The following is a 26,090-nucleotide window of genomic DNA, read 5'->3' on the forward strand; positions in this document are numbered from 1 at the left end:
TGGGGCCCAGTGCAGAATGGATATGTGGGGCCTTGTCCAAAAATGATTGAGAATTTCAAGACAGCAACAGCAGAGCACTAAACCAAATGGGGGCCCTCCTAACACGGGCCCCTGGGTGACTGCATGGGTTACACGCCCATGAGGTTGACCCAGGGCCAAGCTCGGGGCCTGGCTCAGAGAAGGCGTTCACCCCCCCACCTCCCTCTTTCTCCAACAGGTTCTGTCTGTCTCCCCTCCCTCCCTCCCTCCCTCCCTCAAAGGACAGATATTTACCAGGGACTCTCCCCAGAAACCAGACAGGGGTCTAATGCAAGGACACAGCCTCCTGCAGCTGAGTTCCAGTGGGAGGACAGACAGCTGCCTAGTGGTCAAGCAGAACACGGGTCGTGTCAGACGGCAATGAATGTGCTGGAGGAAGGGAAGGCAGCAAAGGGGCAGGGTGGGTGTGGTGACTGAGGAGGGGTGAAGGCAGGGGGCACGCACTTCTCTGAGGAAGAGGGCAGCCACAGGCGGCTCTTGAGAGAAGGATTACAAGGGAAGAAAGGGGACATCCCAGGCTGCTGTCACCAGCCCGGCAGGAGGAGATGTGACAACCTGGGGCCAGAGGGAAATGGTCTGCGTGGCCGCTCTTGGGAGGCAGAGCCCTTAGGACCGCTGCTAGGTCAGGTGCGTTGTTCGGGGGGTGGAGGAGGTTGTCTAGAACTTTGGCCTGAGCAGCAGGAAAGCTGCGACCCCCTAAGCTGAGAGGGGTGAGGCCAAGGCGTTGGCGACGCGTGGGTGCAGCTCAGAGCTTGTTTCAGCACGTGTCAGGCATCCATGTGGGACCATGGGGGAAGTGGGTAGCCATGGGGTCTGGAGCTGGGGTGGCCAGGCTCCACTGGTACCCAGTGGTGGCTGAGTCTGTAAGAGGATGCGGGCGTGGAGTCTGCTCCCTGGGGTAGCAGTCCCCAGGAGAGAAAATCAAATCCACACACATTGGTTTGTGTCAGATGACTGGCTCAGCCCAGACTCTCAAAACTGCCTTGCAAAAGGGCCTGCTGTTCTCTCTGCAGGGAACGTGGTCGTCTCTGGCCAGACAGACAGACAGCACCATTCAGAAAACATCTGGTTTATTAAGATTAGCTGTGGCATACATTGGTTCCTTTAATGGTTCTAAACTGATACATGTGTCCCCACTCACAGTATACATGTAAAGATGTGGCTGAGCTGCAGCGACAATAACAAACTGGTAAATTGCTCAGAAAATCATTGTGATCCTAATGGGTTTGTTAGCAATCGGCAAGAGAAAGAAAAGGCAGTGTGGGGCCTTGCCGCAGGATGCTGAGCAGCGCCAGCATCCTTTACTGCTCTTACCACGAGCCCCAGTGTCCCCCAGAACCTGAGGGGGACACTGGGGTCGCCGCTGGACAGGAGGGAGGCTGCCCACCCCTGCAAAGGAACGGAGCCTGGTGGGGTTGGGAGTCCCATTAGCTGCAGGTGGTATCTTTTCCTAGAAAGATTTTCAGGCATGAAACCCCTTCCTGTGTGGCCCGGCATGATCCGAGTCATGGGGGAAGGCACTGTGTCCGCATCAGTGCTGGGGCCTAGTGTCCCAATAGTGTGTGGGCCCCCAGGGGTTTGGATCAGCAGCATCTCCACGGGTCCTCCCGGGCCTTTGCCCTCCTCTCACTTCTCCAGGCCAGACCGCGTGTGACCCAGCTTCCCTTCCAAATCCAACTCTTCTGCGCTGAGGCGATGGCACTTGTTTGAAGCTCCGAATCTCAGCACAGAGCTGTCAACACTGAGGGTGAACTCAAGCCAACACTCGCACAGCCTCCCCAGGACAGGAAGGGCACGAAGCCCTGGGGCGGCCGCGTGTGGGACTCCAGACACAGGTCAGGTCTGGCTCCTGCACCCGGTCCTGATTCAGCAGGTGGGCACGACATGGAGATGTCCCCTGTCCCCTCTCCCAGGAGACAGTCCTGGTTTCAAATAACTACTTTTTTCTCTTTAATATAGGTGATTCTTTAACCAGATGCGTAAATGCAGAATGTGTCCCTGTAAGACATTCATATAAACAATTTCATGCATCTGAAAGATTCCTGGTCAAACCACGCACCTGGTATTTAATTTGGGAAATGGCATTGCTGTCACATGCTTCTGGGAGAGGCGCGGGGGCGGGAGGGGGGGACTTGGTGTGACCTGTGCTATCACAGCTCCAGGCTCCAGCTTCCAGATCTGGGCCTGCGGCTGGTGGTTTTGAGGAATTGGGGTGGGGTTTCTGCAGCCCCAGCTGAGGAGCAGAAACGCCCACACGGCTGCCCAGCTGAGCAGGCAGGGCTGGCCTTCTTTCTCAGTGCATATTTTACATTTCTCTCCTCCAAAGAGAAGCCAGAGAAACAAGATGGGGTGATGGGAGCCACTCTCCGTGGGGATCTGGGCCCTGTCGCCCTGAGGCGGACGCCTGAGCACTTCGCCCCTCCCGAGGGGCAGGGGCAGGAGAACACAAACCTCAGTGCTGCAAGAGTAACCTTTGGCCGGGCCCAGGCCACCCGCTGGCAGTGACCAGCTCTGGCTCCCCCATGGTGTGGTCAGGGTTCCCAGAGGGAGGGCAGAGGGGCTCCCCTTCCCGGGGACCCAGGACAAGCCCCAGGAGTGCCCACTGCCAGAGGAGGAGGGGTGGGAGCCCCAACTCCCAGCCCCGGGCCAGGGGGCTGGCAGGAGGAGCCGTCGCCTTGGCCTGGGCCCCTCACTGCACCTTCCATGGGGTTCTGGGCGCCCGGCGGCCCCCAGGGGCTCCACCCCCGCCACGGCTATATCTGCACTAAGGGGCCTCATGAGGCCACAGTGAGTCCACTTGAAGTGCAAGTACTCCCACGGTGGGTGGTGATCCCCATTTATTGCTGCCGCTAAGTGAGGGCCCAGGGTGGGCAGGGGTGGCACCGAGAGAGGCAGGTCCAGTGGCGGGGACCTTGCTGGGAAAGGGTGGTCCCTCTGGCTTTGGCTTCCAGGGGCTCACAGCTCTGGGCAGGGCCACCGCACTGGGACTCTCTTCTGCCACCAGAGGTAGCTGTGCTGCCAGCACCCAGGCTCCTAGGACGGCTGTGGCCCAGCGGGCGGGGCCCAGGGACAGGCCTGCTGCTGCCCCTGCTGACGCCTGCCCTGCCTCCCAGGGGCTCCTGCGCCTTCAGGCCCCCTTGTCCCACCCACCTACCCACCCACGCAGATAGTCTCTGTTTCAGAATATACATTATATATTAGACATTTCATCTTTAGTACAATTGTCCTCTCGCTGTGGCAGGCAGAATGAGTCAGGGGTGGAAAGGCAGCCCCTGACTACACACGGCATTCGGGGCGGCCTCGGGCTGCCCTGGAGGAGGGAGGGGAGGAAGGCTCTCCCGCCTAGTCCTCCTCTGGGCCAAGCCTCCTGCCGACAGGAACTGCCTTGGGTCAGGGTGGCTACTCATTTTGAGGACATACGGAATTTTCTGGGTCTCAGAGGGCACGGGAGTGTGCCTGGGGGAGCTGAGGCTGGCCACCCCATCCCACGGCCAGAGAAGAGCCACTGGGCAAGGCCCAGAGGAGAGGGGCGCTGGGGTGGGGGCCGGAGGGTGGGCAGGAGGGGAGTATCCCCCAGTTATTGCAGTCAGGCATCCCGGGACCACCAGGAGCTCCTGGGAACCTCCTGGGAGCCGGGAGAGGCGGGCAGAGGCTTCGCTGTGTTCTTGGGACACTCCGCACCTTCCCCCCTCTCTGGAAGACTGCCTGGGACCCTTTCCTGTGTTTGCAGACAGCATCTACCTCTTAAGGTAGACCTGGTGGCAGACAGCCTAACGCCACAAGAAATTTTTTTTTTTTAAGTAAATTATGCTAGGGATTCCTCCAATTATGATTTTTTTTTTTTTTTGCAAGCCACATCTGAGAAGCCAGCTTCTGCCCTTCCTCTGCCCGCTTCTCTGACCGTGGATGGCCTGGGGCCAGGGCACTCAGGGCGGGGACCCCCTCTCTGTCGCCGCAGTCCTTTGAGAGACCCACATGTTGATTTCACGGAAGACGGAGTTGGTTACTTCAGGAAGCTCTTTGTGGAGAACGTGGTAGGCACCTTCGTAAATCTGCAACGAGGAGACAAGAAGTCAGGGCTTCAGGAAGTGACCGGTGAAGGGAGGGAGGCCATGGGCGGCAGAGGGGGCCCTCCAGACTCTCCCCATGCCCCAGGACTCCCATCTTCCTGGCGCCAACACCTGTTGATCAGATGATGGTTCAAATAAATTAAAGTGTGCCCCATGTCCCAGCGCTGCTTTTCTCACGTCCAGTGCACACCTAGCCTGGGTTCCTCTTCTCCCTGCAGCTGTGGAGGCCGGGCCTCCACCTCACTGGTGACTTCCATTTCCTGTCTCCGTCTCTTTGCCTTCCATCTGGACCTCAGCTTATCCCACTCTGACTTTCACCCCCACCAACCCTGGCGACTGTCTTTGGCACAGGCTCCAACGACCTTCAAGTCACCACAGCCAGGGGACACTTTTGTTCTTGTATGGTTTGGCTTCTCAGCATCACTCAAAAGTTGACCAGTGTTAACCTTCTAGAAATACTTTCCTCTAGTGGTTTCCGAGGCTTTCTACCCTCCTGGTCTTCTTTCTGCTCGCTAGCAGCAGCTTCTCAGTCCAGGCTGGACCTGGAGGCTGACTTCTGCAGGCAGGTGTGGCCTGAGCCTGTGGGCGTGGCCCTCTCCCCCGAGTTATCTTTGAAAACCAGGTGCTGGGGACTTGAAATTTTTGCCTCCAGCCAGACCTCTCTCTGGATGCTAGATGTGTATATCCAACTGTCTATTTGCCATTCCCAGTTGATTTCTATTGGGATCTCCAATTTCTATTTTTTTAAACTGTTGTAAAAAACCACATAAAATTTACCATCTTAACCATTTTTAAGTGTATAGTTCAGTAGTGTTAAGTAGATTCACATGGTTGTCCAACAAACCTCTAGAACTTTATCTCGTAGAACTGAAACTCCACGCCCATTAAATTCTCCCTTCTCCTCCTCCTGGTCCTTGGGAACCACCATTCTACTTTCTACCGCTATGATTTTTGACTGCTTTAGAGATTTCATATGAGTGAAATCATACAGTATTTGCTTTTTTGTATCATTTAGCATAATGCCCTCCAGCTTCATCCGTGTTGTAGCAGGTGTCAGGATTTCCTTCCTTTTCAAGGCTGAGTAACATGGCCTTGTCCGTACAGACCACATTTTGTCTGTCCATTCACCTGTCGATGGGCACTTGGGCTGCTTCCACCTCTTGGCTACTGTGAATGATGCTGCCACAAATGCTGCTGTGCACGTGGGTGTTCGAGACCCTGCTTTCAATGATTTTCCCAAATTTCTTTTTTCTTTTTTTAAGATTTAAAAAAATTTTTTTTCCCTTTTCTCCCCAAAGCCCCCTGGTACATAGTTGTATATTCTTCATTGTGGGTCCTTCTAGTTGTGGCATGTGGGACGCTGCCTCAGCATGGTTTGATGAGCAGTGCCATGTCCGCGCCCAGGATTCGAACCAACGAAACACTGGGCCGCCTGCAGTGGAGTGCGCGAACTTAACCACTCGGCCACGGGGCCAGCCCCCCAAATTTCTACTGGGACTTTCTAATAGGTGTCTCAAAATGGAACTCCTGATGCTCCCCACATCTGCTTCTCCCCCACAGTCACCCATCTCAGAATAGGGTGTCACGGTCTCCTCGTTAGCACAAGCCCCAACCCCAGGGTCCATTGCAATCACTTCCATCTCACGCTGTCCCCTGGGCCACCAGGCCTGCCCTGCCTCTGTTGCCCCCCCAGGCCAAGCCCGTCCTCTTGGCCTGGGTGACGGCACAGCCTCCCCCGTCCCCACACGGCAGCTGGAGGATGCTGGAGAACCGAAATCAGCACAAGTCACTCTTGGGCTCAGATGCTCCTGTGGCTTCTTCATCGCTGTAAGATAGAAAGTCGAGGCCTCTTCTGCTGCCAGGCCCTCCCCGCCTCCACGCACTCCCACGCAGTCTTCCGTTGCCTGCACACATGAGAACTATCCTGCCTCAGGCCTTCACATTTGCTCTTCCCTCTGTCTGGAATGTTCTTCCACCACTCTCGCACTGTCAGCTCTCAAGCTGGCTTGCCCCCATCTGAAGTAGGCGCCTCGCCCTTCCTCTGGCCCCTATCCCAACCCCCTGCTCACTGTCCTTCCGGCACTGACCCCGCCACCGTCACCCTGTTCAGCTATGTGTGCCGCTCATCCCAGCAGGACGCAGGCTGTAGGCGAGGCCAGGACCGGGCCTGTCCTGTTCTCAGGGCCCAGCACAAAGCAGGCACCCATTGAATACTGGGATTGAAGAACGAATGAATGGTGAGCAAATGAGTGAATGAGTGCCCTTTGTGGACTCCCTTCGTAGGGCCAACAAGCTTCCACACCGGTGAAGGGCATGACCTGTCTGATGCCTTCACCCAGATTGCAGAGTGTCCCCTTGTGTTCACAGTCTCCAGCATTACTGAGATCCAGCTTTCCTTTTCCCTTTTTCTCCTTCTTTCCGTTCATCCACGAGTCCATATGTGGTAGCTGATGTGGGCCAGGGTCTGCAATTCCTAATGGTGCGAGGGAAGCACTTGACAGTTTGCAAAGAAATGGGAGTCTTTGTCAGTGCAGTGTGGAGGGAGCAGGACAGTGGGCTTGGGTCAGAGGATCTGAGCTCAGATCCCGACCTCACCACTCAGTAGATGAGACCTGCAGCGACTGCCTGGGTAAGAAGGGGCCCTGGGCCCAGAGCCTCTGTATGGCCATGGCACAGGGCAGGTGGCACAGCCCTGAGACAGGTACGCTCAGGACTGTGCCCTGGGGCTGTGGTCTGCCCGACTGACCACGGAGAGCCACCTTCAGGGTCAGCTGTTGCTGGACGGGTTCGCAGCAGGTACCCGCTCCCTCTCATCCTCTCCCCATCTGGGGCTCTTTCCGGTTCAATCAGACAAACAGGAACTTCTTGACCCCAGAACAACATTTTCCACCTCAAAAGTCACTCTGAGTTAGTCCATTGCGGTCTGTTGTGTCTGACATGCCACGTGGCTAAGCCACAGGTCCTGTCCCCTCTGAGGGACCCGCTCTTATAGATTCCCTTACAGACAAGGCCCAGCAGTGCCTGTGCGCCCAGAGCCCCTGACAGGGCGGCTGCTGGTGCAGGATGCCGACTGAGGGAGGCCGGGTGCCACACATGCCCCTGGACCCTGAGCACGACAAAGCAGAAGACATTCTCCTGGAAAACGTTTTGCTCAATGCCCAGTTCTTTTCTTGACCGTGACATCTTCTGAGCGTTCTCCCTTTCTTCCTTCAAGCTCATTCATGCGAACAATCAGCTAATTACTTGTGTGCTCTCTCAGAATTAATAGATGCCTCATGTTCCCGGTACTTATCCCCAGCGGGGCCAGGCTGGCCCCTAACCCGAGACGCCCCACTGGGGATGGCCTGTGGGGCTTTGCGCAGTTGTGCCCAAAGGGACGCCACCTCCCTCCGGCCTGGGGAAGCGGGGCGGGGTGGGCGGGGGGGGCAGCTGCTCACCTTAAGTGTCTTGTCCTGGCTCTTGGAGGACTCCATGAGCAAGTAGGCTCCTTTGCTGTCGCACAGGCGGTCAGCAGAGCCCTGGAGCAGCAGGAAGGGCAACGTCAGCTTGGGGAGGGCCCGCTCTACCCGCGAGACGGCATTGAGAAGCTGGATGCCGAAGCATACCTTCAGCCCTGCCCGGCAGATGAGGGGGTCCGCGTTATAAAGGTCGACCTGGAAGAAAAAAGAGAGAGGGCTCCATCAGTTCATGGGCGGGGGCTCCCCTCCAGAGGCCCAGATCTATCTCCCATTGGCTATTCCTTCTGTTCTGGCCTGAAAAGCTGACTCCGTTCACGGCAGCTGGGTCTGGGGAGTGGGGGCTGCGAGCCAGCAGCATGGTGGCCAGCCCTTCAGCAAAGCCGACCGTGCTACTTTCTCTCCTTCGAGGCTTTGTTCTCGCACTCCACACTCACATGTGTGCTCTGGACAGGTTCAAGTGCCAACTCATGTTTTCTTAAATGCAAGCTCATAGAGTTGTTGGCTCTGACCACTCCACTCAGGGGTGGCTCTGGAGACGTACTGGTGTTAGTCCAAGTGTATTTTGTCTGCTCTATGTCTGTCGCCCCTGACTTAATGTCCACCTTGTTCGCGTGGGTGAGGGGCACACACCCCCACAGGAACAATGAGGGCCACACTGGAATGTGGGGCCAGGATGAGGAGGTCCTGAAGGTGCTTCGGCCAGGGCACTGCCCCGTGGGCTTCAGGGAGAGCAAAGCCCAGGGCAGGTCTGGGCCAGTGGGCTCCAGCTTCCATGCCCTCTGGGCCGCAGAAGGCCGCCTGCCCATCTGACAGGGAGGCCTGCCCCCTGCCATCTGTCTCGTCCCTCCTCTGCCAACAGGCTGGCAGGGACCTAACTCTGACATACTCCCTGCTGTGGCTCAGGACCCACCCCAGCCTTTTGCGGGGCTTTCTGGCACTGTCCTTGGTTTCCAGCTTCATTCCTCTTGCCTTTAAGGAGACAGTGAGTTGCCTGCTTACCATGGCCCGAGATGGGGCATCTGCCCCACAGAATCGGGGTGAGAAGTTTCTATAACTCTCTCAGGCCCAGATGGGTGGGTGTGAGGCCCTGATGCATCTTCACTCACTTCCCTCATCCTTGCCAGTGAGCTCTCGGCTGTTTGGAGATGTGCCACGTGGTGTCGGGACTGGGTAAGGTGTCAGGAGGGGCACCGGGGACAAGGAGCGCAGAGACAGCTGCCATATGAGGCTGCCAGAGAGTCCGCTGTGTTCTGACTCTGAGTCTCCAAGGGTGGGGGCTACATCTCCCCTTCTCCTGCCACCCCTCCAGGGCCTCGGCCAGAATTCTGGATGCATGCTGAGAGGGGACAGGCTGTCCTTGGTCACCCCTGCCAGCCCCGATTCCTCCCATGCTGGGGACCACGCACAGCAAACCAGACCATTTGTGAGAAGCCACACGAGACGGATTAAGCACTTCCTGCAGCTGAGCTGGCGTGAATCCTGCAGGGCCAGGCCATCTGTTTGGGGGGCTGAGAGGACAAGGCGCTGGCAGGGGCAGTGCATGGCTGCAGCAGGGGCTCACTCAGGGTCCACCAGGAGCCCTGTTTGGGAAGAGAGCTGTGGGGCCCCCGAGAGCCCTGAGCCTGGAGTCAGGGGAGAGCTGACGCTAACAAGAGCAATGGCAACTGCAGCACCCCTGAATGGCACAGACCTTGTGCCAGCATGGTGCCACGGCATGACATGCAGGATCTCAGTTAGTAAAGGAAATAAGAATAGCTAATATTTCTGAGCTCTTCCAACACGCTTGGCACTGTGTTCAACATGTTTAGCCTTCATAAGCACCCGGCATGAGGAATGGCTCTCACCATCCCCGTTTTACAGGAAGAAACCTGGCTGTGATTAGTTAGCCAGCTCCTGTTCTCCCCAATAGAACCCTGGGTGTCTCCTTTGGAATACAATCACCTGAAGAAAGACTACATCTCCCAGCCTCCCTTGCAGCTAGATGTGGTCACTTGACTGAGCTCTGACCAATAGGAAGTAAACAGCAGTGCTCTGTGTACCTTCTTGTCGAGGTTTTGTCCTGCCCTCACCCCTTTCCCTATTCCCATTGGCCAGAACACAGGCGCAGTAGGGAGAGTTGACGCCACCAGGAGGGGGCTGCACCCCAGAACCAGAGAGCAACAAGATGGGTGTTGTTGTTGCTGACACGTCACCATACAGAGAAATAAGGTTCTCTCCTGTTGAAGCCACCGTTGTCTGGGGTCTCCATCTCAGACAGACCCTGGCTCCGGCAGCCCCGTTTGATGCTCCTTGCAGGGGACGTGCCTGGATGAGTGCACGGGGCCAGAGCCCATCAGACCACCTCCTGCCTGAAGCGGCCTCCACTTTGCCCTGCTGACCCATGTGTCCTGCACGTGAGGCCCCTGGGGGAGTCTGCTCCCAGGTTTAATTGCTCTGATGGCCCATGTGGCTTCCTGCTCTTGGCTTCCTTTTCCATGTCTTGATCACGTAGGCCCTGTTTACACAATGGCCTATTTTGGGCCTGGGGAAGGAGCTGCCAGATATGTCGGGGAAAGGGCAGGCCCCTGGTGCAAGCCACCACCAGGGCAGGGGGTGAGCAGCAGAGGGAAATGGACCAGGAGGGAAGAGGAGGGCCATACCATGTGGGGAAATTGAGGCTCAGAGGGTGCAAACCGTCCTCTCAAGAAACCCTTTTGGCCCAATCATGGTGGCCTTTGTTTTTTGAGAGCTTAAGATCTAAGTCCACCAGAAGTCCTCCTTGAAGGAAGGACCCAGACAGGGCTCTCCCTGTTAGACCAGGCCCAAGGCCAGAGCACTGGGCAGCAGGACGAGCCCATTCAAAACCAAAGACCACTCAGTCAGTCCCAAAAGATGACTTACTGTATGACTCCATTTCTACGACATTCTTGAAATGACAGACTTAGAGAAATGGAGACTAGGTTAGTGGTTGTCAGGGCTAAGGAGACGTGAGGGCGGGAGGAAAGTGGGGGTGGCTATAACAGGGCAAGAGGAAGGGTCTTTGTGTGATGGGATAGACTATATCCGTCCTAGCGTTTTGCAAGATGTCACCCACCATTGGGAGGAACAGGATAAAGGGTACATGGGACCCCTCTGGATTATTTCCCATGACAGCATGTGAGTCACAGTTTTCTCCGAATACAAAGTTTAATTAAAAACACATAACAAAGACCCAGTCTTTGGCACTCTCTCTCACACATCCCTCCCCCCATTTTTTGGACCACAACTCTTCCTGCCCGCTGAGAACAGTGTCTGCTGGGGACATCAGCTGGAGGCTGCGGACCTGAGTCCAAGTGGCTGCACCTTTGCTCCAGATTACTGACCTCTGGGGGTGCCTCCACTGGCTGAGACTCGAAGTCTTTTTCTTGGGGGGTTGACTGAATGATGTGGGGAAGACTGGGGGTGTGAGGACCACGCAGCCCTGACGTTTCCCAGCTGTGTGATCCAGGCGAGGCTCTTCTCTCCTAGGCTCAGTCTGCTCATCTGTGGGATGGGGTGATGGTGGGGACGCCTCTGAGGACGTGGGGAGATTCAGTGATGATGCAGCCGCAGTGGTGTCGAGCAGTGTGGGCTGCATCTGATCAGACCCCAGGAGGCAGGGGAGGAGAGCCACTCTGCTGGAGGCCTTTCTGCCCAGACAGGCCAAGCCACGTGACCTTGGGGGAGCCCCACTCCTTCCTGGGCCTCAGTTTCCCCATTGAGGGGACCTCGAAAGTTCCTCTTGGGTGTGAAGTTTCACAAGCTGCTGGCCTCCTGAGGGGTGTTAGTGGTCCTCTGCTACCTTCCCTGTTTTCTGAGGCTCCGAGAGCTTCAGCAAGGGTGACCTTGACAGCCAGGAACATGCCACCTGGGCCTTCTGACTTCTGAACTCTGTCTCCCTTGGGGAGAAACTCTGCCCTGAAGCACGATAAACAAAGCTGCAATCCACAGCCGGGAGCTTGCTTAACCTTTTGGTTGAGCAAAATCTGGGCCCCACCCCTACTGTCAAACCTCTTGACCTGTTTTTAAAAAATCTGTTCCATGATGGATTGCAAAATTACATTTTTAATTAGAACAATATTAAAAACAAATAACACAGCAAGCCCTTCACTCTGTTCCAGGTGCTGTGTTGAGCACTCGCACTTGGTCACAAAGTCTTCGCAGGAACCCTAAGCAGGGATTATTATTGTCATCGCCATCTGACACATGAGGAGATGGAGGCCCAGAGAGGCTACATGACTCACCCAAGGTTACGCAGCAGGTAAGGGGCAGAGCCAAGATGAGAACCTGGGCAGTCAGGCTCCACCAGCAGCACTGTCACCCACCTGCTGTGCTATGCCACCTGCCCAGAGAAGAGAAAGCAAAGCTGGGTCCTCCGGACTCACAGGACAGCCAAGGTGGGGAGGTGGCGTTCCTCAGAAGAGAACGGTGGGGGGTCCCTGGTGAGGACCATAAACCCCTGGGCCTGACAGAGAGTGAAGTGACTTGGTGGGTTCTAGAGGGTGCCACCCTTCACAGACTGCCAGAGGGGATGGGGTGCCCTCTGGGCACAGACAGACATGTGTCCTCCCCACATGACACTGCTTCCCACTTCACAGAGAAGTACAGCCCAGCAGGTCTAATCTCCTGCAGTTCCCCTCAGGGGCCTACAGATATGTCTACAGCTGGGTTTCTTTACCCTCCTTCCCTACAGCCCCCTCCCTTTTCCTGTGGAAGCTTCATACTTCCACCTGTGCTTTAGAGCTTATCCTGGAATTCCCACCTCCTTCCCCTATTGTTTAGATCTCTCTTAATCCATCCATTTTCACAAGGAAATCAGATAGCCTTCTGTGGCATATTGGAGAGAGGGTGCACAGCAACTCAACCCAAGCAATCTCTGTGAAATCTAGAAACCTGTGGGAACCCTAAAATGAACTGGCAGGTTTTTGCAGAGATAATGTCTTCATTTTCCCCTTGCCTTGAATGGCAGGAGATGCAATTTGTTATAGAAAGAGTTGCATGAAAGAAACTCCTCTCCTGAGCCCAGTGACTTCCCTCGCCCACCTCGAGCAGCTTGTCCAGCCCACCGCTCTCGGGCTAATCCTCATTCAGGCCTCCTTCCAGCTTCAGCCCAGACTTCACCCCTTTGGGGAGGCCTTCGGGCCGTGGGCCCTCGTGGCTGGCAGCCCTGCCGCAGCGCTGCGCTCGCTCGAGCACCCTGCTCCTTGCCTGGGGTTTGTGCATCTGCCCCCTTGGGTGGGGCTCGGCCTGGCCTGCTGGGCGCAGGGGTGAAGGAGCCAGCCTTTCTCCAAGCCGCCCGGCGGCAGCGGCCAAGGGGCTGCCTCGCCGGAAGGACGCCCAGGAGCCGCAGCGGGAAGGCCCCGTATCCCTGCACGACAGAGGTGAGCACTGACAGAGGCAGCGCCCCGAAGCCAGCTCCCCGGGAGCCACTTGGCGCTGCTTTCCCTGAGACTCGCGGGGCTGTGCGCTCCTGCACGCCAGGCTTCTGGAACATTCTAAATGCAGATAGGAATTTACCACTGAAACCGGTCTGAAGACGGATGTACTGAACAGGGTGTGTTCGCGCCCAGCACACACTCCCTCTCTCCACACTGCCCTCCTCTAGGGCCGGACCAGCTTGCCCCCAGCTGTCTACAGCATGGCCCCTGCAGGCTGCACCCAGCTTCCCCTGGTCCCCCTGCCCCTGAGAACCCTCCACACTCTCACGGCCGAGCGCCAAGTCCAAACTCCTCCCGTGGCCGGAGAGGGCACGAGTGACGGGGCTCTGGCCAGCCCTCTGCCCTCCCTGCCCTGTGCACCTCTGGGCCCTTGCACAGTCGTCCCCTCAGCCTTGGCTGCCTATAGATAGAGTTCTCTTCCCTTTGACACTCAGTTCAGCTGCCCCTTCCTCCAGGAAGCCCCAGACCCTCCCTGGGACACGTGCGTGCCCATCCCAGCTCCACTCCTTTCTCCATGTGCTCGTCTTCTGCACCTGAGACTGAGGGCTGCCCCTGACGGTTCCTGTTTCCAGACTGCCCCTTTCCCATGCCCTTCCTGTCTGCCGGGAAATCCTTGTCCCCCCTTCCAGGCCCCATTCAAGTGTTTCCTTCATTACCGGGTGCCCACACACCATTGGTACTGGCACTTCTCTCCCCTGGGCCCCTGTATCTTCACCAGCACTTCTTTAAAAACAGCCGTGATAACAACAGCTCTCATCTACCTGGTGTCCATGCTGTGCCAGGCCACTGTGTGGATCCCTCAAGGGACCTGAAGATCAGCGACACTGAGTGTGGTTTCCAAGGTCACCCTGCGGCACAGAGACAGAGCCGCAGGACTGAGTCCAGACTCAGGCCTTTCCGCGGGGAAGCTCAGGCTCATCCCATCAAGCCCTCTGTCGGCCGCTCTGTCCTCTGTGACAGAGCCGCCAGTGTGCCCTCCCCCGAACACTGGGACCCATCCAGAGTCCCCATCCCCCACCGAGGGCCTGGCCTGAAGCGGGAGCTGCACCAAAGTTAGTTAACTTGGCGTGCCGCCTGCGGGAGGGCAGAGTTTGGGCACTGCCGGACTGAGCAGGAGGGCTCCCCAGCCCGCTGGACCAACAGAGCCCTTCTGCCCAGGGGGCCTGAGAGCCTGAGGGGCTGCCGGAGCAGGCGCCCAGCGCGGTGCTGAAATTGCTGGGCCATGAGGACACCACAGCTCCATTTGGAAGGAAAGAGGATTAATCAGGATTAGCCTACGTGTATGAATTGCCACTTAACCAAGGATATGTCAAGTACCAAATATTTTTTCCCAAGAATTCCTTTTTGCAATTAAAGCTTGAACTCCTGGACAACCTGGTATCTGCTCTTTTGAGTGATGAGCTGGGCCGGCAGGCCATGGCCCTGGGCACATGCGAGCAGGCAGCTTGCACCCACCACAGGGCAACGGGGCCTCCTTCTGGAGGGCCAGGGGTCTTCACAGCCAGAAGTGCTGCAAAAAGTCAACCTCACTTGCTCCTTTGGAGTGGAGGTCCCTGAAGCGTGGCCTTGGGCCCTGACAGAGGTCCTGAGTGGCCCCCCAGGGAAGGGAAAGAGCAGCCACCATGTTCTCCACGCTATGACACTGGCCACGGCCACCTCTTCACAGGTCCAGGGACTGAACAAACCGTAAGAGAAACACGAAGGAATTCCCGGGATCCTGCAGGACCACTTTCACAACTGCCAGCCACAAAGCAGCAAGACCATGTAGTGTCAAGTCTTAAAATCAAAAGTTGGTGGCAACTAAGGAATCAGAATCTGGACCAGAGAGAGAATGACGACAGGGAGCTAATGTTACTTTCCAAAGTGTGATAATGTATAGGATTATGCGTTAATGTCCTTATTCTGGATCTTTCCTCTTGGGCAACACACGCTGAAGTAATCAGGAGTTAGAATTGTGGTGTCTGCAACTTACTTTCAAAAAGTTCAGCCAAGGGGCCGGCCCCGTGGCCGAGTGGTTAAGTTCGCGCGCTCCACTTTGGCGGCCCAGGGTTTCACCAGTTCGGATCCTGGGCGCAGACACGGCACTGCTCATCAGCATGCTGAGATGTCATCCCACATGCCACAACTAGAAGGACCCACAACTAAAATATACAACTATGTACCAGGGGGCTTTGGGGAGGAGAAAAAAAAAGAAGATTGACAACAGATGTTAGCTCTGGGCCAATCTTAACAAAAAACACAAAAGTTCAGTCAAAACAACGTATCCACTTCATGACAATGGATTCAGCAATGATTTCTTGAATATGACACCAAAAGCACAGATGACAAATGAAAAAAATAGATAAACCGGATTACATCAAAATGAAAACTTTTTGTGCATCAAAGAACTAGCGTGGCAACCCACAGAATGGGAGAAAATGTTTGCAAATCATATATCTGATAAGGGTTTAATATCCCAAATATATGAAGAGCTCCTACAACTCAACAACAAAAAACCAAACCACCTAACAAATGGACAAAGTACTTGAAGAGACAGTTCTCCAAAGAAGATACACAAATGGCTAGTAAGCACGTGAAAAAATGCTCACCATCACTAATTAGGGAAATGCAAATCCAAACAATGTGGCAATCCCACTTCTGGGTATACACCCAAAAGGATCGAAAGCAGGGTCCTTCAGAGCTGTCTGCAGCCCTGCGTTCACAGCAGCACTAGTCACGACAGGCAAGAGGAGGACGAACCCCAGCATCCAGTGACAGACGAACGGATGAGCAAAGTGTGGGCTGTACACACAATGGACTGTGATTCAGCCTTGAAAAGGAAGGAGAGTCCGACTCCTGCTACGACATGGATGAACTTTGAGGACACTGTACGCAGTGAAATAAGCCAGTCACAAAAGGACAAATACTGTATGCTGCCACTCGTGTGAGGTCCCTAGAGCAGGAATCTGAATGCCTAGAGACAGAAAGTGGAATGGGGGTGCCTGGGCCTGGGGAAGGGGGTGGGGAGTTGGTGTTTCACGGGGACAGAGCTGCAGTTTGGGAAGATGGAAGTTCTGTAGATGGTGATGGCTGCGCACAGTGTGAGTGTACTTAATGCCGCTGAGCGGGGCACTTCAAAATTACTAAGATGGCAAATCTTATGTTCTGTATATCTTACCACAATCAATTTAAAAAGGTTTACTATATATCTCCATATTGATAATTTCATATTTAAGCATAGAGAAAGAGTATGGCAGAGTATTTCCAGTTGGTGACTCTTGGGGAGGTGGATGTGGGTGTGCATTGTACTATCATGTCAACTTTTCCGTAGGCTTGAAAACTTCCGTAACTAAAACTGGAGAGAAAGCCTGGTAACTGCCTTTGACTTCTCCTTTCCCCACAATCTCGGTTTTCACGTTCTTTATCTTGGTTCCTTTTGCCAGCAGGAGCCAATCGTGCCTTAGGCAGGCTCGGGGCAGAGTCCCCTGTTTGGGCTGGTATCTGGCTCAGCCACTTATCCCAAACCTCGGCAAGTCCAATCCTCGAGGTTCAGGCCCCAGCTCCCGGGCTGCTGCCGGGTGGCTGGTGGTGTCCTCGAGAGAGCTCTGCCCGGGCCGTGCTCCTGTGTGAGCCGGGCCGAGCGAGCAACTTCTTTCTGTGCCAACCCCTCAAAGGCGCTGGAAGAGCTGGCCTGGGGGCAAGGGGCACCTCATTTTGTCTTAGGGCTGGCTGGCAGCTGAGCCTACCCCCGACAGTCTCCACAGAGTCACTGGCTTTTCTGCTGCCATTACAGCCGCCGACTCCAGGGACCTGCCTCTCGAGTGCTCAGGGCTGCTTCCCCCAGAGTCAGGAGCTGGGGGAGGGCTGGGAGCAGGAAACATCCGGGGGGCAGGTGGAGCAACAGACCCCACGTGTGCAGGGCACGAGAGCAGGTGGGTCCACTGACATGTCCCCCCGCCAGCTGCCCCCATCTGGAGCTATACACGCCAAGAGACATGCGAATGGCTCATCCTTTCCTTTAAGGCATTGCTAAATTATTAGCTGCCTCAAAAAGATGAGTCTTTTGTGGGGACTATAAGATAAGAATGCTGGAGAGTTACAAAATAAAATCAGCTACCTAAACTGGAAAGTTAATAACCGGTGCTCGGAGGGGCCTTCCGTGGGAGGCTGTGTCCTGGGGACAGAGTGGGAGGCCGCGGCCTATCTTTAGCTGTGGTTCCACTCAGTCAAAAGCCTCAGTACGGCCGGGCTTTCCAAGACCTGGCAGGAACCTTCTGAGGGCAATGGGCAGATGTGGCCTCCTGGCAGTGTGGGTCAAAGACATACAGGCAACAGGGGGGCGGGGGGCCTACTTCTTGATGCTGGGCACATCTGAAATACTGGGAGGGGGTCTGGAGCGGTACCCACCCATAGAAATGAAAGGAAGGCGAGCTGGCCACTCCTCACAGCTCTCCGGGTGCCCAGAACCCACCATATGGCCTGCTGGCGTGACTATAAACTAGCCAGGATGTGCTTGGAGGCATCCCAGCGTATTTATAGAGAACAGACACTTGGTTCTAGAAGACAGATTGCCTCAGTATATAAACAGTGGATGTCCCTAATAGAAGGAGCTCTCAGAACGCGGCATGGCTCCCTCCCGGCTTCTGCCCAGACCACAGGGCCGAAGGAGGGGGCCGAGAGCACGTTCTGTCTGTGAGTAATGGGGGTTATCGCTGGGGGAGGTCCTCAGCAACCTCCTCCTCATCTCTTCCCCCTGCATCCTTGGCCGGAGAGCTATTTGGAATATTCAAGACTTTTCTAAGTGGGAGGGCTTCATCACATTCCATTCCGAAAATCCCATTGTTGAGGGTGGAGTGATGAAATGTCAGTGCTCCAGTGTTCTCAGCAGGGCTCTAAATGTGTGGACAAACATTAAAAACCTAAGTAGCATCTTCTTTATCCCCAGGATTTTGGTGCTAAGAGCACTTGGCTCGGAGTAGATAGAGCTGGGCTCAAATCCTTACTCAGGAGCTGTGTGTCCTTGGGTGGGTAACTAGTCTGGGGCCAAGCTTCCATAACTGCAAATACAGGTAGCAAGACGGCCTTCCCGGAGCTGTGGCAAGATGGAAGGGCAAGCGTGTCTGAGACAGAATAAGGGCAAGACAATGGTGCACCGGATGGTGTTGACACAATAGGGGCCACAGTGCACCTCCACGCCTGGGGGCTCCACACGTGCCGGGAGAACGTGCCTCTACAGCTGGCAGCTGTGAAGGGTGTCGTGCATACGGTCCTGGGTGGGTTGTACAAACACTTGCCACAGCAAACCCCCAAACATACATCCTGCTTTTGTCACTGGAACGACAAAGCCAGCCTGCTGCCCTAGAGACAGACTTCCCACCCTTCACACAGAGCCTGCGCTCCCGCCCCGCCCTCCCCACTTTAGGAAGCCAGTTAGCAAACGCTTCTTTCTGAGGCTTTTATAGCTGCGGAGGTCTATGGGAAATAGCTTAGCTAGAGACAGGCCTTCAGACACCCTGAAGTGCCATCAGGCGGGGCCTTTCCTGAGCACAGTTCGCCCTGGGCAATGCTATTTTTAAAGCTCGGCAGAATGTTAAAAGGGAGCAAACGCGACAGGTGAGGGGCTAGCTCTCTCTGCTGAGGGCTGGGAACTCTTGCTCCTTATTCATTGCCACAGGGGTCCAGCCTTCAGGCTGACCAGCCGCCTCCCTTCCTCCGAGTCTTCTCAGCAGGGAAATTCACCAGCGTTTCTAAAGAACCGCCCCCTTTACCTGACCAGCCAGAAACCCGGTACAGGACAGGTGCAGCTATGGGGAGCGGGCGAGGCGCAGCAGAGAAGGGTGGGGGGGGGGGGCGCTGCACGCTGGATGTCCACGCCAGACTCTGCCATTTTCTATGAAGCCTTCAATGGAATTCTCCATTTTTCCAAAAATGAGAATAAAGCTCTCAATTTTGCAACTTTTAAACAAGGAAGGTTTGGAATCATTTCATTCTCTCTTTTTCTCTTCCTCTTTGCCCACGTATTTTCAGGTGGTAAGATAAACAACTCAGATTTACCCCTGGGTCTTTCGTCTCAAGGATCTCGAAGGGAAGGGAAGTTTCTCTCTCAGCCCATCGCTGTCCTAGCACAGCCGCCGTGAAGATAGCTGGTCTCACTACAGACGGCACATTTAAGCCAGAGCCACTACTGGGGACCGGCCCCTGCCCCACAGTGAGGTCCCCTCGCACAGTGAACCCGCACACAGAGCAGCGGCCGCGCCACGGGCTGCGTGGGCCAGTCACCATGCAGCAGGACAAAGAGCCTACTGATGATAAGTACCAGCTGGCACGTGACACCCAAGCATGGATATTCGAATGCAGTGGGTTCAGATCCCAGCTCTGCCCGTGACCGGTTGTGCAGCCTTGGACCAGTTATTGAACTTCTGAGCCTCCATTCCCTCATCTGTGAACCGGGGTTGATGTCGATCGCACTCACGTCAGGATTAAACCAGACGGCACGCTTGGTCTTTCCGGGTCCTCAAGTTGTGATTTCACCGGACAGGTCTGCCTTTAGGGGGTCAAATTGGGCTCCAAGATGTGGGTTTGGGAGGCACTATGGGTTTTAAAAATTAAATTAAAAGATTTTAATTGAATGTGATGATTTGGGTGGACCGGATACCCTTGGGCTCCCTCAGGCCCCACCATTCCCCAGTCTCTCGCCAGCCTGGTCACAAATAGCTGGCTCTGGGGAGCCGAGGAGTTTTGGTCCCTGATCAAGGATGTCTTCTTCCTACACGTTAGGGATGACTCCTGTTTAGCTGCCCACTCTCTAAGTGACTCAGAGGCCAGGAGGTCACAGTTTATAAAGAAGCTAGAGACCACTGCTCAAGTCCCCAAGAAATCCAGGAAAGCCACTAGAATGCCAGAGCACCCCTCTCCATTTTCCAGGTCCTCTGGGAGCCAACAATTCCGTGATTTCAAATTCCTAAGGCAAGAGGGGAAACTGAGGCAGAAGAGTGGCAAAATGATTTGCTTGATCCTGACGATAATCCAGCATCTTCCAAATACCCAGGGTTGCCTCTCATCCACTGGTCGCAAGCCTGCAGGGGTTCGTCACCCCCACAGACAGGGCAGGGCTGGGGCCACGCCTGCCTGAGCTCTCAGGTTAGCCCCACCAGTGGGTGACCCCAGGCAAGTCCTCTCACCCTGCAGAGCCTCAGTTTGCTTGTCCACAGTATGGGGCTGCTGCCAATGGAGGAGCATACAGCGCCTGGCCCAATCAAAGGGAGGGACAATGCTGGCCTTTCAATGAATGGGAAGTGGGTGGGTTCACTGAGCGGGCTCTGGGGTTTTGGACTCTGCTCAGTCCCAGCGTCCCAGGCACATGAATTCACCTTGACCTTTTTGTCCACACTGATCTTGGTGTCCGGTCCCAAAGGCGGTGATGTCAACTGGATGGCACAACCCCCCAGCTTCTCTCTCCCAAAGCCACCTTGCCTCTTCCTTGTGAGCTTCTTCCAGCCAGTTTGGCTTTTACAGAAGGCAGCAGAGCTCTCCCGGTGGGGCTGCACTGTCTCCCTGGCAGGGCAGTGGGCCCGGGGTCGGGGTTCATGGGGTACCTTATGAAATGACCTCAGATTACCCCTTTACACTCACCTGCTGCCCTCTATGTTGTGGTCAAACCAAACTATTGGCTGTTCTGCAAATCGGCTGTCCTCTGCATGCCAGGTCTTTAGCAGCACTGTTCCCCGGCCAGGAACCCTCTCCCTCTGAGCCCTCTCCGGCTCTGCACCGGCCCCCACCAACCCATGGACATATGACTTTTGTCCTGGCCCCAATCCATTCTTCTATTCTCTGCTACCACTATCCCAATTCCCACCCCTCTTCCCGGGAATTGCTCTTTGCTACTCTCAGTCTATGAGGATGGGTGGGGTTGACACTGCCCGTTTTCCTGTAAATCAGCCAATAAGATTCAGCCCTGAGGCTTTTGCTGGAAAGCGGCCCTGTCTTTCCACTGGGGTTGCTCAGGGAAAGCAGCTGGCAGCCAGCTTTGTCACCACTTGGGGAGAGTTTGGCTGGGAATGAAGCTAAACCAGGGGATATGAGGGCTGGCGAGAGTAGATGGTGAAGAAGACTTCTGAGCCCCTGTATCCAACCATGCCTGAAACCCTTAGTTACATTCATCAATAAATCCCTCTTTTTGCTTAAATCACTTTGAGTTGGGTTTCTGTCACTCGGAACCAAGAGACTCAGCTGATATATACACAGCTTCATCTGGTTAGCTCCTTTGCACATTTAGGACACAGCTCAGGCATCACAACCACCCATCCCTTCCCACCCAGTTCTGAAGCCAGATGACGTCTCACACATCTTCTTGTCCCCGTCACTTGCACAGGGCCTTGGTGAAGGGGCGGCACAATGCCACGGACAGAGCTAAAACTTGGACGGTCCCCTAGGGCTGCTGCCTTTACCCTCTCACAGCCCCCAGAGACCTCCAGGTTTTCAGAAAGATTCTTACCTCCGTCTTATTCCGAGAGAGCATGCTGGCGTCAATCGGGCCCAGGGACATGTTTGGCAGGACAAGGTTGAGAACTTTTGCAGCAAGGACCTACCCGGGGAGGGAAAACAAAGGGTGTGAGTGCAGTGGGCCCCGCGCCCAGCTCTGCCCACGGGGCAGTTTACAGTAAATTAAGGAAAGTGATACTCAAGCTGAACATCAGCCAGGCTTGTTTCCAAGGCTGAACACCCAAGAACCCTGCCTGCTCTGATTCAGACAGCCTCTAGCTAGTCTGGCTCGGGTCTGCCGTGGGTGAGCCGGGGCAGGGGTAGGCCTCTGAGGCTGACAGCGGGAAAGCCATGCCTAGGTTTCACCTGCTCCAGATTCTGTGCGGTCGCCCTTCCCGAAGTCACTCATCGGTTATAATTTTGAATTATTTGCAAGAGCTGCCCAGCTGACCTTTTGTGAAATTCACAGCAGGAGCAGAATCACCCGGGTCAGCAGAGTGTGAAGCAGGATAGCTCAGCAGGCCCCGAAGGAGTTGCTCTGATCAGAAACAGTCTGTTGATTGTCTTGGTTTCTCTCGGAGGGAAACAGAGACAGTCACCAGCCCGATTAGGAGAGGCGCGGCAGAGGGAAAGACACCGCTTTCATTCTCAGCTCCGCTGCCCCGTGCGCTGAGACAGGAGATCCGAGCCGCACATCACCTCTGATTCCTTAGCCGCCGACGGGGACCTCGGCACCCCCAGGGGACCACGGTGTGCAAAAGTTCCAGACACACAGTAAGTGCTTTGTCCATGCTCCTTGAACTTGAACCTGATGCAGGTACAAGCCTTCCTACTCGACCCCATCTCTCCTGCTGGGCCTGGTCTTCACCCAGGAAAAGCATGAACCTGGACCTCACACTTCTGCCCGCAGAGGGGGCTGGTCTCACTTCTGCCTGTGCACAGACACTTGGGGATGAAAGATGCTATTTCGAAAGTAAGCTGTGAAATGCTGAAATTAGAATCACATGGAAGGTAGCGAGCAGTGAATTCTTAGTCCCTGTTGAGGCCACACATCACAGAGCTAAGAAGCGATGCCCCTCGGTCCCACTGGTGGGGGTCGAGGGCACGCGCATCTGCCAGGTAGCAATCTTTCGGTGTGTCGGGCACACTCCTAGGTGCCCAGTCTGGAATCTGGACACAGATGCCGTGAGCTGGGGGTTTATCCTGACTTAACAGACGAGAGAACAGAGGAGAGTGCCACCCTGCACAGTCAGCTGGAAGGGGTGCGGGCCTCGCTGAGGCTGTGCCCTCCCTTCAGGCCGCAGCCTTCAGAGTCTCTCTCTTACTAATCACCTGAGCAGCCTGGCCGCTGCTGGGGATGATCACAACAGCAGCCGCCGGTACTCGCCATGGGGCGCTACTGCTGTCCTTCCCCCAGCCTCCTGCCCGCTCGGAGCTAGAAAACTCCCTATTTCCCCAGGCCGCACAAGCTTGATGTAACCTCACACAGTTTCTCAGACCGCCAGCGATCAGGCAGAGAACAGAAAAGGGCCTTGCTTCTAAAAAGCACACACGTGCAGGAACTTATCCTGAGAACCGCACGGTCACCTCTCCATCTCTCAGGGCCAGGACGGCACCCTCTGCCTCTAAGATGGTCACAGCTCATCACACCCTAAGCTTGGTGTCCGGACAAGCAAACCCCATTCGTGCTGACTCACTGCCATCGATGGGCCGAGGGCTACGCCGAGCCCTGGGCTGGCCTGTGACAGTCTAGCGCAGAAATAAAAAGAAACCCAACTTGGAGCACTACTTTAGAGGCTGGAGTCAGGCCACACAATCTGGAGCCTCACGGGATGGACATGATCTGGGGGGCAGGTTCAAGAGTTAAGGAGGGCTTGTGGGCCAGCTCCATGGACAAGCACAGGACGGGAAGGGCTCAGAATTCTGGGAGATCTACAAAAGGAAAGGATTGGGGTGTTTCCAAACACAGATCAAATGTCTGTGAACTCCAGGAACTGGGGGCTCCTCTGGTAACTTCAGGAGCGGGGACCTGTGCTTTCAAAGGTTAACATTTTAAATGAAGAGAAAGTACAGCAGACAGGAGGCGCACAGCCGGCGCGCAGAGACGTACCGGGCATCGGCCCTGTGGCCTTCCCTGGGCTCCAACTGCATAAGGAGGGCGGACTTTCAGGGACTGCCCTCCTCCAGAAATAGTGGCCTGAGGACAACATTAGGAAACAACAACGTGCACCCCAAAGTCTGTAGAACTGACTTCTAGATATTCTGCTGTTCTCGGTGACTCTTGCCACGGCTCCCTGAATGGACACAGGGGCTGAGATTTGCCTCCGCACATGACCTGCCACACCTAGGAATCACCACGAGGCTGTGTGTGATAGGACCTTGCACAAATGCCAGTCTCTAGACACCACTGCCCCATGTGGCCTGTCTGCCTGCCTGGTCTGGCACAGCCTCCTCAGGGACATGGCTGTTTTTCTGCAAGCCAGCTTCCTTTTCATTCCCAGATCAGATGGCTGGGAGCCAGGAAAGGGCCCAGGGACATCCTGTCTCGGTACCTGCCCTGCAAGCGAAGGAGAGAGACTACGCGGCGTCCATTCCATTTCTCCTGAGTCCACCACCAGATTTATCATTTGCCAACAATTTATGTTTTGTTGCCCATCACCTGATTCCATGTGGACCTGCACACACCAGTGCTGGCAATTTGTGAAGAAACAACTTACCTTGGTCTTCGAATCTAGGCTTCTGCCATTGGCATTTCTTTTTTCTTTTTTTTTTTTTTGAGGAAGATTAGCCCTGAGTCCTCTTTTTTGCTGAGGAAGCCTGGCCCTGAGCTAACATCGTGCCCATCTTCCTCTACTTTATATGTGGGACGCCTACCACAGCATGGTGTGCCAAGTGGTACCACGTCCACACCCGGGATCCGAACCGGCGAACCCTGGGCCGCCGAGAAGCGGAACGTGTGCACTTAACTGCTGCGCCATCGGGCAGGCCCTCTGCCATTGGCATTTCTTAAACTAAAACATTTATACCCCAAAGTGCCAAGGCCTCTGCTTCCAGGAGAACATGCTGACAGTTTAGGCTCAACAAGGATCAGAGAAGGCCATACTGTGGCCTGAGCCATCCTTGCTCTAGGTTCACAGCGGGGAGCGGAGGGGGACTAGAGAGCCAGGAAGAACTCCATCTCCAGGAGAGAATTACAGAAAAACTTGTTCTGTCCTCTCTGTGAGTGAATGGTCTTCTCTTTCTCCTACCAGGGGAACCTTCTGCAGCTAGAGGAAGCTTTTAGGAAAAGAGTTTCACAGGAAAAATAAAAGAGCAGGGCTACTTCTGGAGAAGTATTTGCTTCACCTCCTAGGTCTGATGGCTAATGGAAGAGGAAAGGGTGGGACGGGGGAGGAAAGAACTGGGCAGGTTGATTGGAGCCACGGAGGAAAACAAAAGGGCTGAGAAGGGGGTCCTAAAGTCATGTGATAAGGAAGCAGAGGGGGACAGAGAGAGCCCGGCAGACCTCACACCTGGAAAGATCAATTTTGTCCAGATGCCCAAGTGGCCGCTGCTGTCTCCCATCACGACCTCCCTTGGCCTCCAGCAGCAACCAGATGAGCCCGGCTGCCTGTTTCCAAGGGAAGACCCAGGAAGCCGGCAGAGGCGTGAGGGGAGGGGGCGGCTCACCCAAGCAGGAACTGGAATCCAAGAGAATACAGTTCTTGTCATGTCCACCAAACTCTTCGGGTAATCCTGCGGGAGTGTGGAGAGAGCCTCGGATCCAACTCAGGAGGGGGCGACCTCAGACGGGCCTCCCTCAAGGGGAGACCCAACCCTTCATCATGACCCCAACAGGCAAAGTCAGGTTTGTGCAACCACAGAGCTCTCAATGATGCCAACTCAACGGGACCCTGGGTCTCGTCATCTGAGGATAACCTAGGGGGCTGAGACTCATGACGAATGGACTTGTGGTTGCTGGACCCCAACTTGGGAAGAGGCAGACAGCGAAGCGGAGGAATCGGACCCAGAGACTCAGAACCAGGCAAGTGTGGATCCAACTCTGGTTCTGAATCCCCGAGAAAGGCTATGATCCTCAGTTCCTTCATCTCTAAAGTGGGGACGATAAAATGACACTTGAAGGGCAGCTGTGAAGGTCAGAGGAGACCCGATTCCTACAGAGCTCCTCCCTACCTGCCTGTTTGTTGAGGCGACGCTCAGCAAATACGGATTGGTTGACTGAATGAGCGAGCACATGCTGACGTCATTCAGAGTGGGGGCTTCAGAAAGGGTGTGACCTACAGCTTTGCAACAAATGTCATGGTCACAGCCAGAACTCCCAATTATTTCACTCACAAAAGAGGACAACTCTCCACCTCAGGAAGAGCAAGAGACCAGAATGTGTCCCACGTCCTTGACATGCCCTTGGGGCATTCCTGGATACTGCAGGGCCCATCGCTTTAAATACTAGTGGCTTGCACAAATGCCTTTATTGATCCAAAAGGTTTTAATGGCTCCCTAAGATCATTTTCAAGCTTCTGCCAGTGAAAGACTTGACACGAAGGAGGTAATTACACTTGCTATCTTCTAAAGTGGCTCCAGCAAGGTGGCCTGTCAGAGGGAGGCTAGAACACCACACCCTCTGTAGG

General features: G+C 55.2%; 1 protein-coding gene and 1 long non-coding RNA gene across 12 annotated transcripts in view; one reads left to right on the forward strand and one right to left on the reverse strand.

Moving 5' to 3' along the window:
- Positions 1–1,092: 1,092 nt before the first annotated feature.
- MGLL (monoglyceride lipase) overlaps positions 1,093–26,090 on the reverse strand; it is a 110,536-nt gene continuing 85,538 nt past the window's right edge. For 4 of the 11 annotated variants that reach the window (XM_070574563.1, XM_070574560.1, XM_070574564.1 and 1 more), the window contains 3 exons: positions 21,476–21,565; positions 7,547–7,762; positions 1,093–4,091 (listed from right to left, as the gene is read on the reverse strand). In XM_070574563.1, the coding sequence (XP_070430664.1) occupies positions 3,966–4,091; positions 7,547–7,762; positions 21,476–21,565 (432 nt within the window). In that variant the 3' untranslated portion in view covers positions 1,093–3,965. The remainder of the gene's footprint in view (positions 4,092–7,546; positions 7,763–21,475; positions 21,566–26,090) is intronic. The other 7 variants (XM_070574566.1, XM_070574561.1, XM_070574568.1 and 4 more) reach the window with 3 other exon arrangements.
- Positions 11,686–19,607, forward strand: LOC139075889 (uncharacterized). The gene is made up of 2 exons (XR_011526796.1): positions 11,686–11,825; positions 19,009–19,607. It is a non-coding gene; the product is annotated as an uncharacterized lncRNA (long non-coding RNA).

Source organism: Equus przewalskii, chromosome 15 (assembly GCF_037783145.1).
Source record: "Equus przewalskii isolate Varuska chromosome 15, EquPr2, whole genome shotgun sequence".
Lineage (NCBI taxonomy): Eukaryota > Metazoa > Chordata > Mammalia > Perissodactyla > Equidae > Equus > Equus przewalskii.